This window comes from Conger conger, chromosome 2 (genome assembly GCF_963514075.1).
Source record: "Conger conger chromosome 2, fConCon1.1, whole genome shotgun sequence".
NCBI lineage: Eukaryota > Metazoa > Chordata > Actinopteri > Anguilliformes > Congridae > Conger > Conger conger.
Genome location: NC_083761.1, coordinates 40,464,546 through 40,480,121, shown reverse-complemented (window position 1 = coordinate 40,480,121; position 15,576 = coordinate 40,464,546). Strand labels below are relative to the sequence as shown.

The 15,576-nt window shown below is 42.2% G+C and overlaps 1 protein-coding gene across 2 annotated transcripts in view; it reads right to left on the bottom strand.

The window, feature by feature from the left end:
- The window catches only part of dna2 (DNA replication helicase/nuclease 2), a 69,133-nt gene that overhangs the window by 4,982 nt on the left and 48,575 nt on the right, over positions 1–15,576 (bottom strand). For both annotated transcript variants that reach the window (XM_061233164.1, XM_061233165.1), the window contains 7 exons: positions 11,137–11,325; positions 10,465–10,695; positions 9,289–9,405; positions 7,493–7,602; positions 7,106–7,215; positions 6,641–6,865; positions 2,033–2,226 (listed from right to left, as the gene is read on the bottom strand). In XM_061233164.1, the coding sequence (XP_061089148.1) occupies positions 2,033–2,226; positions 6,641–6,865; positions 7,106–7,215; positions 7,493–7,602; positions 9,289–9,405; positions 10,465–10,695; positions 11,137–11,325 (1,176 nt within the window). The remainder of the gene's footprint in view (positions 1–2,032; positions 2,227–6,640; positions 6,866–7,105; positions 7,216–7,492; positions 7,603–9,288; positions 9,406–10,464; positions 10,696–11,136; positions 11,326–15,576) is intronic.

Below are 15,576 nucleotides of genomic sequence, written 5' to 3'. Positions count from 1 at the left end.
CGCTATTAAAGTTCCAACTTTTCCCTTGCCTACTCAACAAAAATAAATCAAACATTTATGTCCTATATGACTATTTCTAGGCTCTCTCACTTAAGTTATAGTACATTAATCTGTAAGGTGGAAATGATTTAAATCCGGTATGGTCACTCAGTGCGCTGGTCAGCTTGCTGGCTTCCTCTGATAGGGTGGCAATATGTGGCTGTAAAGTAATTTAACCCCAGGAGCATACACCGTTAGCCCCCATCGTCTCAGCACCCATACGGGCAGGAGCCTGTGGAGGAAAAACGCATGCATTGTTTCCAAAACGGCTGTCTTCCTGAACCCCCTGTAAATCCCCCTCCTATCAGGGTGCAACATCCTTTACGGCACGGGAAGGTTTCAGGAAGCGCGGCCTGTTGGGCCCAGACATTATTCTCTTGGACCCCCCTTCCTTACTCTCTCCCTCTCACATCTCCGCCATTCCTCAATTTCCCTGAAAGTATGCATAAAGCATCGGATGTTTCATGACAAAGTCAGTTTAGATAATATTCATGTTTGGTATTATTCTGATTGTTTCAGTGCGACTGGTGCAATGGTTTCATTTCTGCTACAGCAAACCTTGGACATCATAACCAACCAGGAACCAAGGAGAAACTGTGTGGAGCTCTGCCCCAGTGAAAGCCATGTGCCTCAACCCCCCTGATCGTTTCCTGGGGAGGCCTGGCTCCAAATTCCAAATGGTTATAAAATGCCAGATGGTTCATTGGTTCATTGTGGACCCATTTGAGTGGTCAACATCAAAGGCCTGATTTTGGATTTAAGGAGACCAAACCAAGCAACCGGGGAGGATGCAATCCAGACTCCTGTGCACACTGTGCACGTCTCTTCTATGTACAGGGTGTCTGTAGCCGGGGGGGCCCGTCTTGAACTGTGTAGACCAAACTGTCAAGGACACAGGCAGAGCAAGTACAGCTGATTTCTCCGGGACTCTCGATGTTTTATGCCAGAAGTGTATCTATTTGACCTAGAACATTAATTATAGCTGAGCTTATGAAAACGCAAGAAACCACAGTGAAAACTGTTGAAATGAGAGCAAAGAATGCTACGTACATTTACTCCCTTAGAAGAGAATAATTAATCAAATGTTTAGTATGTCTGTATATTAGAAAAGTATATTAGAAGTGAATATAAATGAAATGTTTAGTTTGTCTGTATATTTTCAATGATTACTGCTGCTTAGTTTGTCTTATAAAAGCGAAAGATACAGTGACGTGTATGGATGACGTGTTAGAGGGAGGGCATCCAGAACTTTATGAGGTCTGGTAGTTTGCTAAGAGCAGGTGCGGGGTGAAGTGAGGACAGGGGGAGTCCTGAACTTTGTTCGTAGTTGGCAGAACGCCCTGAACTTTGTACAGAGTTGGCAGAGCATAAGGACCGTTGGCAATTTGCCACAATGACATTGTGGGAGGAGCGTTGGGAGGAGTTACGATAAGAAAAGTGTGGGTGATTTGCCAGAATGAGGTTTGAGGAGGAGTTGTAGGTGGAGTAACTGTGTATAAAATAGGTGTAAAAATGAGTCGGGGTTCAGTTCTGGAGAACTGATCCGGCTTTATGCGCTGCTGTAAATAAAGTCTGATTTTCCTGAAGAACTTGCTGCCGTGGTCTCGTCTTTTCCCTCGTGAAGATGTTTTGCGACAAATTGAAGATTTGGACTCTGTTGTTTCCTAGACACGACACAGCCAATAAATAAACCATGATACAGACTCTCCGCATAGGGGCCACTAATATTTAACCCCACTAATATTCTTTCAGCAACACCAGAAGGACAAGCACGCCGATACCTTCTGCCCTCGCTAAATTCCGTCATTGGGTTAGTATGGGGTTTTACAGCCCATTAGGAGAGCACAAGAGTCATATGACGCTCTACAATGACTCCAATCACCTCTCCAGACTCCTTTTCTCAATATACCTGTGCGATACACAGAAAATATTTAAATGACTGGAAATATTATGCTTGTAATGCAGCGAGTGAGAACTGTGGTCACGTGGTTACCTGGCTTCTGGGTTCTGGACAATAGGCGGAAGCTGCTGGTGATCCCCCACCAGGACAAAGCGGTCAGCATAGAAGAGGGGGCCCAGGCACACTAGCTGACTGATCTGCGATGCTTCATCTACAATGCAGAAGTCAAAATGCCGTCGGCTGAAGATGGGGTGCTTCATGCCCATGCAGGTGGTGGCCACCACAAGCTATATGAGGGGAAAGACGGGGGGGGGGGGGGGGGGAGTCGGACGTGAATGGGCAAATGACACCTCCATTATTGCGCAGGGCAGCAACCACATATAATTCCCATCAAATGAGTTTCCCCACACATAATTGGCATTTCATTTGTTTTGCAGTTCTCTACAGACGATACTGTAATCAGAAGCTTTTCTGACAACATTTAATTTCTGATTAGCACAATGAGTTGATCGAGTGGCAATATTTTTCTTCCTTTCCTAGTTAAACCAATGATTAAACCAAACCCTAGTATTTGGCTGGACAAATAGAAATAGCTCTGAAAAGGTGAGTAGAGTATGAAAGTATGGTAAGGGTTAATACAGTTGGCAAGCCATAACTAAATAAATAGGTCAAAAATAAGTCAGGTACAGGATTACAGTATATGCAGGTACAGTAAGAATGATCATTACTGTCCATCTGTTAACCTTTACAAGATAGTAGACATGTTACAAAAGTTAATAGAGCAGCTAGGCATTTTATTGCTTTAAATGGTCAATGTCTATTGGGATTAGTAGCTATCACAATAACACATTTTGCAGAAAAAAAGCATTAGTAAATGTCAATTTTCTTGGGCCGTTTTTATTTAGTATTAATATTAACAATCTGGGATGCAATGTCTTAAATGCCAAACTACACTTAAGACGATGAAACTAATTTAGTGTACAACAAATCTTGCTTTAGCATTTGATACTGCGCAATATACAGTATTGTGCAAAGGTTTTAGGCAGGTGTGAAAAAATGCTGTAAAATAATGCTTTCAAAAATAGAAATGTTAATAGTTCATTTTATTATAATTAACAAAATGCATGAAAATAAGAAGTGAATGAAGTGAAGAAAAATCTAAATAAAATCAATATTTGGTCAGACTTTGCCTTCAAAACAGCATCAGCATCAATACTTGCAGTTTCTGAAGGAACTCAGCAGGTAGCTTGTTCCACAGTTCATCTGTGGATTTAGGCAGCCTGAAATATTTCAGTCTAATGATGTTGAGATCAGGGCTCTGTGGGGGCTAACCATACCATCCATGACTCCTTGTTCTTCTTCACGCGGAAGATAGTTCTTAATGACATTGGCTGTATGTTTGGGGTTGTTGTACTGTTGCAGAATAAATTTGGGGCCAATCAGATGCCTCCCTGATGGTATTGCATGATGGATAAGTATCTGCCTGTACTTCACAGCATTAAGGAGACCATTAATTCTGTCCATTTGCAGAAATGCAGCCCCAAACTTGCAAGGAACCTCCATGCATCACTGTTGCCTGCAGACACTTATTCTTGTACCACTCTCCAGCCCTTCAGCGAACAAACTGCCTTCTGCTACAGCCAAATATTTAAAATTGACTCATCAGTCCAGAGAACCTGCTGCCATTTTTCTGCACCCCAGTTCCCGAGTTCCTTTTCTGCACCCCTGTTCCTCACCCAGTTTTAACCCTCCTACACAGCTGTTTCTGTTTCAGTTGTGTTTTAACCTACATATTAAATTGATGATCATTAGCTCCTGTTTGGTATAATTGGTCAATCACATACCTGACGAAAAGCCTACAAAATCCCTGACTTTGTGCAAGTGTACCTAGAAGAAATGATCCTGGTTTGAAGGGTGGTCACACCAAATACTGATTTGATTTAGATTTTTCTTCTGTTGACTCACTTCGCATTTTATAAATTGATAAAAACAAACTGTAACATTTCTATTTTTGAAAGCATTCTTACTTTTGCATTTTTTCACACCCTCCTAAAACTTTTGCACCTTTGACAATTGAAACTTGTCCACAATGCCAAGCAAAACTAAACTCATGGTGTTTTCCAAACAAAAAAAGGCCAGTGAACCATCCAGGTATTGAGATTGAGTCGCTCAGTCTCATCGCCGAAATACCTTGGAATTTTAATGAATGACTCACTTTCTTTTAAAGGTCCCAAATTGTGGAAAATTATATTTCTCTTGCTACGTGGATTATAAAGGGGTTATAAAAACACTGAAAGATTCAGAACACACAGTCGCCAAATAAATCCACACAACCCTTATGAAGAAAATGTGCATTTAAACAAGCCGTTTTGACATTATCTTTGTTCCGAGGACCTATTATCCAAAGCCCGCATTGAGATTGGAAAAAGGGATGTGTTCTGCGTCCTCTACCTGGAATGAGTGACAGAATTATCTGAAACTTGTTGAGCTGCAGGCAGTCTCATTGACATGTCTGTTTTGATTAGACATAAGGTGCTGTACATATGATCTGATTTTAACTCTTATTTGGCTACATGCATTTCATTTGCTAATAGCTAGTAATAGTGCCACAACCTGGCTCGGTGGTTGCAACAACAAAGGGAGACACCGGAAACAAGATTAAAATAAAGAAATCTAATGAAAGAACTAATAAAAAAGCAAGTAACAGAAAATACAGTGTGTACATCATTAGATCAGTAATGTAAGTACTGTGAAGTGTATAGAGCAAGCATGTTGTAAGGTGCATAACAGAACAAAGCCAACGAAAACAGCATTGAGCTAACCGGGAGGAAGGGAGAACCAAAGAGACAGCCAGTAAACCCAGTTGTCACACCAATTTCATGCACATGAACGCACTGGGGTCAGAAGCATACAAGTGGCACTTACAGTGGGAGCAATAATTATTTGATCCCTTGCTGATTTTGTAGGTTTGCCCACTTACAAAGAATGGAACTGTGTAGAATTTTAATCATAGGTACATTTTAACATTGAGAGACAGAATATCACAAAATAATCCACAATAACATCATATAAATTTTATAAATTTATTATTGTATTTTTGCATGAAATAAGTATTTGATCCCCTACCAATCAGCAATAATTCTGGCTCCCACAGACCAGTTATTTTTCCATTAAGAAGCACTCCTAATCTCAACTCATTACCCAAAACACCTGTCAACTTGTTACATCGTTATGTAGCTGTATAAAAGACACCTGTCCACACAATCAATCAGATTCCAACGTTTCCACCATGGCAAAGACAAAGGAGCTGTCTAAGGACATCAGGGACAAAATTGTAGACCTGCACAAGGCTGGGATGGACTACAAGAAAATAAGCAAGCAGCTTGGTGAGAAGTTAACAACTGTTGGAGCAATTATTAGAAAATGGAAGAAACACAAAGTCACTGCCAGTCTCCCTCGGTCTGGGGCTCCACGCAAGATCTCACCTCGTGGAATATCAATGATCATGAGAAAGGTCAGGGATCAGCCCAGTACTACACAGGAGGAGCTTGTTAATGACCTGAAGGCAGTTGGGACCACAGTCACGATGAGAGCCATCACTAACACACTACACCGTGAAGGATTAAAATCCTGCTGTGCGCTCAAGGTTCCTCTGCTGATGTACAGGCTCATCTGAAGTTTGCCAAAGAACACCTGGATGATCCAGAGGAGGCTTGGGAGAAGGTGATGTGGTCAGATGAGACCAAAATAGAGCTATTTGGCATCAACTCGACTCGCCGTGTTTGGAGGAAGAGAAATGCTGAGTACAACCCCAAGAACACCATCCCCACTGTGAAGCATGGAGGTAGAAACCTTATGCTTTGGGGGTGTTTCTCAGCTAAGGGGACAGGACGACTTCACCGTATCGAGGGGAGGATGAACGGGGCCATGTACCAGGGAATTTTGGGCGACAACCTCCTTCCCTCAGTGAGAGCACTGAAAATGGGTTGTGGATGGGTCTTCCAACATGACAATGACCCAAAACATACGGCCAAGGCAACAAAGGAGTGGCTCAAAAAGAAGCATATTAAGGTCCTGGAGTGGCATAGCCAGTCTCCAGACCTAAATCCCATCGAAAATCTGTGGAGGGAGCTGAAGCTTTGAGTTGCCAAGTGACAGCCTCGGAACCTTAAGGATTTGGAGAGGAGCTGCAAAGAGGAGTGGACCAAAATCCCTCCCAAGATCTGTGCAAACCTGGTGAAAAACTACAACAAACATCTGACCTCTGTGCTTGCCAACAAAGGTTTCTCCACCAAGTATTAAGTCCTATTGTTCTATGGATCAAATACTTATTTCATGTGAAAATATGATATTAAATTTATCAAATTTATATGATGATGTTATTGTGGATTATTTTGTGATATTCTGTCTCTCAATGTTAAAATGTACCTATGATTAAAATTCTACACAGTTCCATTCTTTGTAAGTGGGCAAACCTACAAAATCAGCAAGGGATCAAATAATTATTGCTCCCACTGTAACTATTCCCCCAGTCTCCAGGGAATAGGGAATGAATGAGCCTGTTGGTAAAATAATACCATTTACAGGCTTAATAAGAACATTGATTGATGTTGGGTTGCAAGCTAAAGAGACAGATGAAGGCAGGAAAAGATGGAATCCCTACCACAGCTGTAAAACACTGTTAATCTCATCCAGTCTTACCTCGCTTTTGTAGAGACACTCTAGCTCAGTTAGAGTGTGGATTTCTCTTGAGCGGCGCAGATGCTCCTCTGTGAACGGCAGGATATCAGGATGCACCTTCTGGACCCGGCCCAGTCGCAAGAAGCTGATCTTGAACCTCTTCAGCTTGAGCAGGAGGTTATCCACAGCAGAGTGGGTATAGCTGGTCACCAGAACACTGAAGTTGCAGGCGTGTAGAATCCGAACCTGAGAGAAATTAGGGAGGGGACTGTCAAATTGTGTGATTATGGAACAATTTCAGAATATTACTTCGAAAACCATGCAAGACTGCTTTGCAAAAAGGAAAAAAAAACCTTGACAAACCTTGAAGATGGGAAAAACAATTTAAAATCAGACTATTCCCATAGCAGATTTTTTAACACAATCCAATGATGAAATGGGTCTGATGCTACAAACCTATGAATGTATATGACAGAAGTTGCTTACCAGAGTGCAAATAGTAGTGGTTTTTCCTGTTCCAGGCATGCCTACGATGAGTGTGTAATCCTTAGATAGCAGTACTTTCTTCATGGCTTGTTTTTGAGGTTTATTTAGGCCTAAAAATCAGTCAAAACATTTTAACCAGAGATACAAATGAACTGAAATGACATGATCTGGAGATTTCCTCTGGCACAGTCAATCTCAGTTCAATTTGGATCATTTTATTGTTCTGTAAAGCACTTTGAGAGAATCACTGTAAGATCAAAAGCACTATATAAATAAAATATATATATTATTATTATATTTTCAGAGTGAATATAAATAACAAATACAAATCCAATTGCCAAAGCAAGGCAACAGACGATGAGGGATGCGAGATGCCAGGATGTGTACCTTTGAGGATGTTCGCGACTGTATCCTTGGCCTCTCGTGGGAGAATGCTGCTCAGACAATCAATGAATTGCGGTGGCCGGAAATCCACAATCAGCTCCCGCAGCTTCTCACTGCACAAGGGCACATGGGAGCAACATAAACAGATGTTCAACTTCAGGACTAAGACAAGACAAGCCACCAGGTTAGGTGGTGCCAAAAGATTGTGACGTAGAATTCATAGATCAGTTACTCATCACAGACCAGATAAAATTCTATGTATACATGTACTCAAGGTCAAATAGTTAGGATTTTGAGGATACCAATATGGATACCGATACTCCTTATTGATTCTGATACAAATCTAGATACTACTCTCCATAATTTGGACACAAAAAAAAGGAAAAAGACACTAGCATTAGTAAAACACTCAAGTTAAAAAATATATGGTAGCCAATACACATAACTTGGTGTTGCCTATAAAGCATTGGTAAGGGGTGTTTGATGTGAAATGCTATCTTCTGTTGTGGCTACTTCTTGACAGACGAGCAGGCAGGGGCGGTTCTAGAATTTTTTTACTGGGATGGCCAAGGGGGGGTCCAAGGGTTGTCTGAGGGTGGCCACCATATCTCTGGGATTTGTGCGCACAAAAGATTTTTGTGGTTATTTATGCTTTCTTTTGTTTCACATGCGACAGTTTACTAAGCATTACTCGTCTACTAAGACAAAACATAAACGAATAGGCTACAGATAATGTAATGTACAGGATGACATTAACAATGACAAATAAATAGGCTATTGCCTCTTTGGCCTTAAAACCCTTCTCTGAGCTCACAAACAAAGGTTAAGGCTTTTCACTTGACAAAAGCTCTAAGCAAACCACCAAACAAAAATGCATTATACAAACTCTGGGAATTATCTTCCTATAAATTGACACGAAGGGCACAAGTCTTTAGTGCACTGTGCGCTAAATCAGAGCTGGTGAGAATGTGATTTTTGACAAAGCAAGGATGTGTATTATCACGATGTACCTGACATTTATTACAATAAATATTTAAGCCTGTTCAAGAATTTGTGCCCATGGATGTCTAACAAATTCACTTAATATGATTTAAGTTATGAATTAAATAAATTAAAATTATCACACATTTGGCAGTCTTGTAAGTGGAAAAGATGGTGTCTTCGCAAAACAGATTGACTGAAAAACAGCCAATAACGTGCAAATCAGCTTGGTGCTTCTGACAAGTGCGCTTTTGATGCACACTTGGAAGGCAGTAAAACGAGAAAGATGGTGTCTTGGTAAAAACGGTATCTTGGTAACGTTATAGCACACTGACTATTTGCGGGGTGGCACTGGGGTGGCCAATCAGATTTTAGGGGTGGCACTGGCCACCCCTTTAGAACCGCCCTCACTGAAAAGTGACCATCTGCATTTTAACCTCATTATCCATGGTTTCATTTCAAATGCTAGAGGACCAAGCCAAAAGAACATAAATTGCCCCACTGTCCAAATACTTAAGCACTGTACAAAATTAAGATGCATAAACAAGAATTTGGAGCCACTATAGGTGTCTCCCATATGTTGTTATACGCGGTACGTATAACATTCCCCCCCACCTCCATTAAATATGAAGACATTCCAGCTCAATTTTTACAGTCAGTTAACTTTCAATATGGTAGAAGTGACATGACCTCTGAAATCTGCCACTAACTTTCTAAAATAGTTTATAATAGTTAACAGATAATCATATAGGATAGCATTATAGCATAGTTAAGCTTAACTGTGAACCCTGGAAAGTGGATGCTGTCTGACAACAGACCTTATAGTAGAGTTCTCCATTAGCTTGGAAAGGTTTCCTAAATGAGTGTCCATTCCTCCCACCCCTTCATCCTGGTCCAATCTGAACACAGTTTCAGGAGAATACTTTGAGAGGTTCCTGTAAAAATTAGGGTAAAACAGCACAATTTTTATACAGAATTATTGGCGTCCAAAAAATAATAATATTGGGTGCATATAATGAACACAGATAATAATCTGTATGTTAGGTTCAAACGTATGGGAAAACCATTTACTTAATTTTCCACATTTCATCATTGTTTCAAATTTTTCAGAGTAATGTCCTTTTTTATGAAAACCAAAGGTCTCAAAATTTTTGCCCAATGATTGGAATTATTAACAATGACTGTAAAAAAAATGAAAGTGAAATTGTTAATGCATTTTCTTAATTTAGTTAATCTCAGTCTAAAGGAAATATATTGCGTCATTCCATCACTTCCTGTTTCACTAGACTATAAAAACGAGGTACATGATTAAGCACGCAAAATCTTTGTCATCCATCAGCATGAGAAAAGCCACTATCAAATCAAGAGGCAGATAGTAATTGACAGTGACAAGTCTGGTAATGGGCGCCAAAACTACATAAATGGTCAAACATACCACCGAGCACAGTAAGGTAAATAATTAAAAATTAAAGTATATTATTGCAAAAAGTGAGCTCCATAATTATTGGCACCCTTGATAAATATGCCCAAAAATACTATAAATTACAAAAATACAGTTATTGACAAAAGCTTTCATTTCTAACGTGTGCGAAGTAGTGGGCTTTATTATTGATTCAAAGGAATCGACAATAGTCTTACATTTTTACTTTTTGTACTTTCTAACAAGGAAACTTTCAACCAGTGACTATTTTCTATGCTCCAACAATACACAAAAACTGAAATATCAAATCGCAGAATGTGAACCAAGCCAACTTCACTAAACAAGACATTTACATAGCATTTATGATTATTTGGTCCAAATCACTAGCAGCCGGCAAAACAAACCAATAATCGGGATTTTGAGAACCACTCAAGAATGTTCAAACTGCTCTTCAATGAAGCAGCAGGTTATCGACTAGCAGAGCCTCACAACAATAATTTTAGTACATTTTAGTCCATTGAGGCCTGAATGAAAGCCATACAGAATGCATCCTAAGAGAACAGTATAATCTTACCGATCCAGTGTACAGGTTACTCCAGCAACTGTCACCTCAGCGACATATCCTGTAGCTACAGCCATCAACTTCAACTGCTGGTCGCTCACCACTACCCTGTCTCCCACAATCAGACAGGTCTCAGCCTTTTCCCTGCTCCGCCGCTGGAAGCAGTGGACATAGACATTGTCCGAGAGGGGCTTCACTTGGCCTGTCCGCAGAAGGTTACCCATACATCCACCACTTTGCTCCCTGAGTGGAAGAGACACCAGCAATGATCAGAAACAAAGGAATCCCACAGCCACACAAAAGGTAATGTCAAGGAGCTGAGGGCAATGTGCAATGCCAATGTACATGCAGTTTTTGTATGACACAGAAACAAGGTTCTTCTTGTGCAACCTCGTGTTTATCAAAGTCTAGCTCTCTTGTCAAGCAGGGCATTACTTTCATAACAGCTTCTCGCTGCACAAAGGACCATGTTAGGTGGTGCCAAAAGATTTTTACGCAGAATTTATAGATCACATAGTCCAAAAGACCAAATTAAATAAATTTGTGTATTCATGAATAGGGTCGGATATTGTTTTGTGGATACCGAGAGTGCTCATTGATTCAGATACTTACGTAAACAAAGAGAAAGACACACATGCCTGCACGTATACACACAGACACACACGCATGCATAAACACACAAACCTCTCCTCAGCTGACAGAAGCCAGATGTTTCGGCGGCCACCCTTGCTCTCCATGGTACGCCCCTCCAGGGCACAGAGCAAGACCCAGTGCCGGAAGTACTGCAAGTGGGCCTCTCTCAGGTGCTGGGTCTCCTGCTCCACAAAGGCAGGCTGGGCAGGTAGGCTTCCCAAAGTGCCCTGTTCCACAGCTCTGCAGGAGAGAATTCTGGCCACTCAGTCCCAATTAGCACTTACTCCAAATCCAAACCCCCAAAATGAATTAAGGACGTAGCATACATGGTTAGTTGTTTGAAATCTGATAATGCAAACAAATAATTAAGCCACAATGTAGAGAAATTGGTGAAGTCAGTCGTGGAGCCGTTTCATGCAATGAAATGACACTGTAAAATCAGTAATTAAAATATATGGTTAGAACGATGCTTATAACCACTTTAAAAACAAGGAATCCTAACATTACCGTCACTAACACTCAGTTAGTCTCACCAGTCATCTCCAACACTAACCTTGCTTGTTCAGCCTCAGACTTTCAGAGTCATGGGTGATCACAAAAAGTCTGGAAGCTGACACGGAAGTCCTTTGGGTAACTTGGGAAACTTATTTACTATACAAATAAAAAGAGAGATGTCTGGAATATCTGTCCCTTACAAAAGAGTATTCTCTTTTCGTTCAGAAATATTAACATGCCAACATACTTGGGAATCAAGTATTCTGTTGACAGTGAGTGCTAGTAGCAACTTAGGCCCCTCAGTATTTTTTTTCCATATACATTTTTGGAATGCTCAGGTTGCCTACTGTTAAGATTTTGATGTCAGCAATGCAAATTCAGATGCGATAAGTCAAGAGGTGGCCATATTTGGAATAATCTTGTGTTTTCAATGCAAGTCCCAGAAGTCCATATCTTTTGAACCAGACATCACACAGACACAGTCTATGAATATAACGCGTAACATAAAGCATCATTATACAGTTCAGTGTTTTGGAAAGTGGACAGTGACAAATGCAACAGAGCCTGCTGTCCTTTCCTAGTGTTCTATTAAGAAAATGTTTGCCGAACAGGTGACTATGAAATGTTGACTTTGGTGAGCTATAGTATATAGTTTCTGTCTTTTTGAAGTTTGCAATTTAGCTAACCAACTATATTATGGGCAAGCAAGTTATTTGGCTATGTAACTAGCTGGCTATCTAACGAAGATATGCAAACGATGCAACTGTAACTTAGTTGAAATAAAGGTAAAGACAGATTTAGCTAAACACAGAGACAAAAGGTAGTATATAGAGTTTCAGTGATCGCTTGTCTGGAGTGCAATTTGGGCAGATACACGAACAATCAGAATAAGCCCCTCATTCGATCGGCTGTGGCTGTTCGAACAAATTTTCAACCACTGAGCTTCAATTATTGTACAGCTGTACAAGGTTTCGGTACAGAGTGATGGTCCGTCAACTGTATATTTTGGTATATATTTAAGGACTAGTGAGCCTTCAGTGAGCCTTTTACGATGATAGGAAGGGATTTACAATGGTCTTGTAACAAAATCTTTTATACCTTAAATTACGGGGATTCAATTGAAGGCAGTATTGTGCAGATTATGTTTAAGGCCTTAAATGCACAAACAGATTTTTTGACCCACCAAGCCCATTTTACACACCCTTTATTTAGATAAGATTCACATAAAGTTCCCTCTGGCTTGAAATAAATAAATAAAAATATGAAAGACACACATTTTAATCCAGGCAGTTATACAATAGAGAAACATAATATAAGCCTCAAATTCTTGAACATAGCCGAAATACATGCCTCTTATGAGCTAAGCAGCATGAAGCGAGTACACTAACTTCCTGCTTAATTATTCAGTGTCATCAAGAAGCAACTTATCGGATCAATTCCTTGACACAAGTAAAGAAAGGGAGTCATCGAATACCAACTTATTAATCATTTACATCCCAAGAATGAATGAATGAATAAAGATGACGACAGCACAGTGCTCAACACCGTGATCCAAGGCAAAAGAATCCCACATTTGGTCAACCTTGCAATAGTGAAATGTAGTCTTTGATCTGTGTGAACTGTGAGATACAGTGGCTTCAGAAAGTATTCAGATCATTTCACTTTTTGGACACTTTGTGTTGTAGATTTAATTTTGAATGGATAAAATTGCCATTTTGCCCATCAATCTACACTCAAAAATCCATAATGACAAAGTGAAAACGTGTTTAGAATTTTTTGCAAATGTATACAAAATCTAAAACTAAAATCTCTCATTTACAGAAGTATTCAGGCCATTTGCAGTGGTACTGCAAATTGTGGTCAGGTGCATCCTGTTTACTTTTATTATCCTTGAGAGTCCACACGTGGCAAATTGAATTGACTGGACATAGTTTAGAAAGGCAAACATCTGTGTACACAATTCACACTACCTGTAAAGACAAAAACCAAGCCAGGAAGTCCAAAGACCTCACTGAAGACCACTGCAATAAAATTGTAGCAAGGCACAGATCAGGGCAAGGGTATAAAATCATTTCTAAAGCTTTGAGTGTTCCAGGAGCACAGTGCCCTCAATAATTGAAATGGAAGTTTGGACCATCAGGACTCTTCATAGAGTTGGCTGCCAGACCAAACGGAGTAATCGGGCAAGAAGGGCCTTGGTGGGTGTCTCGGTGGCGCAGCCTGTAGAGCACTGACTGCATGCTCATTGCGAGCCGCGACGTCGGCGGTTCGAATCCGACCGTCTGACATTTGTCGCATGTCTTTCCCTCTCTCTCGCTCCCATTCTTCCTGTCTCTCTATACTATACTATCCAATAAAGCTGAAAAAGGCCTAAAAAATTTCTTTAAAAAAAAAAAAGGGCCTTGGTGAGGCAAAACCCAACAGTCACTCAAATAAAGCTCTGAAAGTCCTCTCCAGAGAACCTGCTGGAAGAGTAGATAGAAGGAAGCCACTCTTGAGTAAAAGGCATGACAGCCCATGTGGAGTTCGCCAAATAGCATGGGACAGGGAGACTTGAGGAAAGGATGAATGCAGCCAAATACAGATAGTTCCTTGAAGAAAACCTGCTCCAGAGTGCATGTGACTACAGACGGGGGTGACGGTTCACCATTCAGGACGACAAAGGCTCAAAACATACAGCCAAGACAATGCTGGGACAAGTCTGACTCCATGATACGGCCACACAATGACCCAGTTACCTCGCCCGGAAAAGGGAAACCGGGGCCCCCTGCTGGAGCCAGACCCAGGAGAGGAGCTCGTCGGCGAGCGTCTGGTGGCCGGGCCTTATCCCATGGGGCCCGGCCGGGCACAGCCCGAACTGGTCACATGGGGTCGCCGCCCTGTGGGCTCACCACCTGCAGGGGCCGGCATCGGAGTCGGGTGCTTTGCCCAACAGGCAGTAGGCAAAGGCGGGGATCCAGGCATGCTGATCCTCGGTGTCGCAGACTGGTTCTGGGGATGTGGAACGTCACCTCTCTGGTGGGGAAGGAACCGGAGCTAGTGCGGGAGGCGGAGCGGTACCAACTAGATATAGTTGGGCTCACCTCCATGCACAGTACTGGTTCCGGAACCAAACTCCTGGAGAGGGGCTGGACTCTGTTCTTTTCTGGAGTTGCTCAAGGTGAGAGGTGAGAGGTGAGAAGCCACCGGCTGAGCGCCACTGTGTTGGAGTTCCACCCGGGGAACGAGAGGGTCGCCTCTCTACGACTACGTGTCGCTCGGGGGAAAGCTCTGACTGTCATTGGGGTTATGCACCAAACGGCAGTTCAGAGTATCCGGCCTTCTAGGAGTCACTGGGTGGCATCCTGAAAAGGATGCCACCCGGAGCCTCCATAGTTCTGCTGGGCGACTTCAACGCTCAAGTGGGCAATGACGGAGAAACCTGGAGGGGGGTGATTGGGAGGAATGGCCTGCCTGATCTGAACAGCAGTGGACACCAGCGGTGAGGGAGGCCGTCAAGCTGAAGAAGGAGGCCTTTCGGGCTTGGCTGGCCAGGGGGTCCCCTGAAGCAGCAGACAGGTACCGGGTGGCCAGAAGGGCTGCGGCTTCGGCAGTTGCTGAAGCAAAAACCCGGGTATGGGAGAGGTTTGGGGAGGCTATGGAGAAGGACTTTCGGTTGGCCTCGAGGAAGTTCTGGCAAACCATCCGACGACTCAGAAAGGGAAAGCAGGGCTTGTCTCAGGCTGTTTTCAGCAGGGGAGGAGAACTACTGACCCGGACTAGGGATATTGTCGGGTGGTGGAAAGAGCACTTCGAGGAGCTCCTGAACCCGAACAACACGTCCTCTGTGGAAGAGGCAGAGCCAGAAGACTCGGGGGAATCTGCACCTATATCCCTGGCGGAAGTTGCTGAGGTAGTCAAAAAGCTCCTCTGTGGCAAGTCGCCAGGTGTAGATGAGATTCGCCCTGAGATGCTGAAGGCTCTGGACATTGTTGGGCTGTCTTGGCTGACACGCCT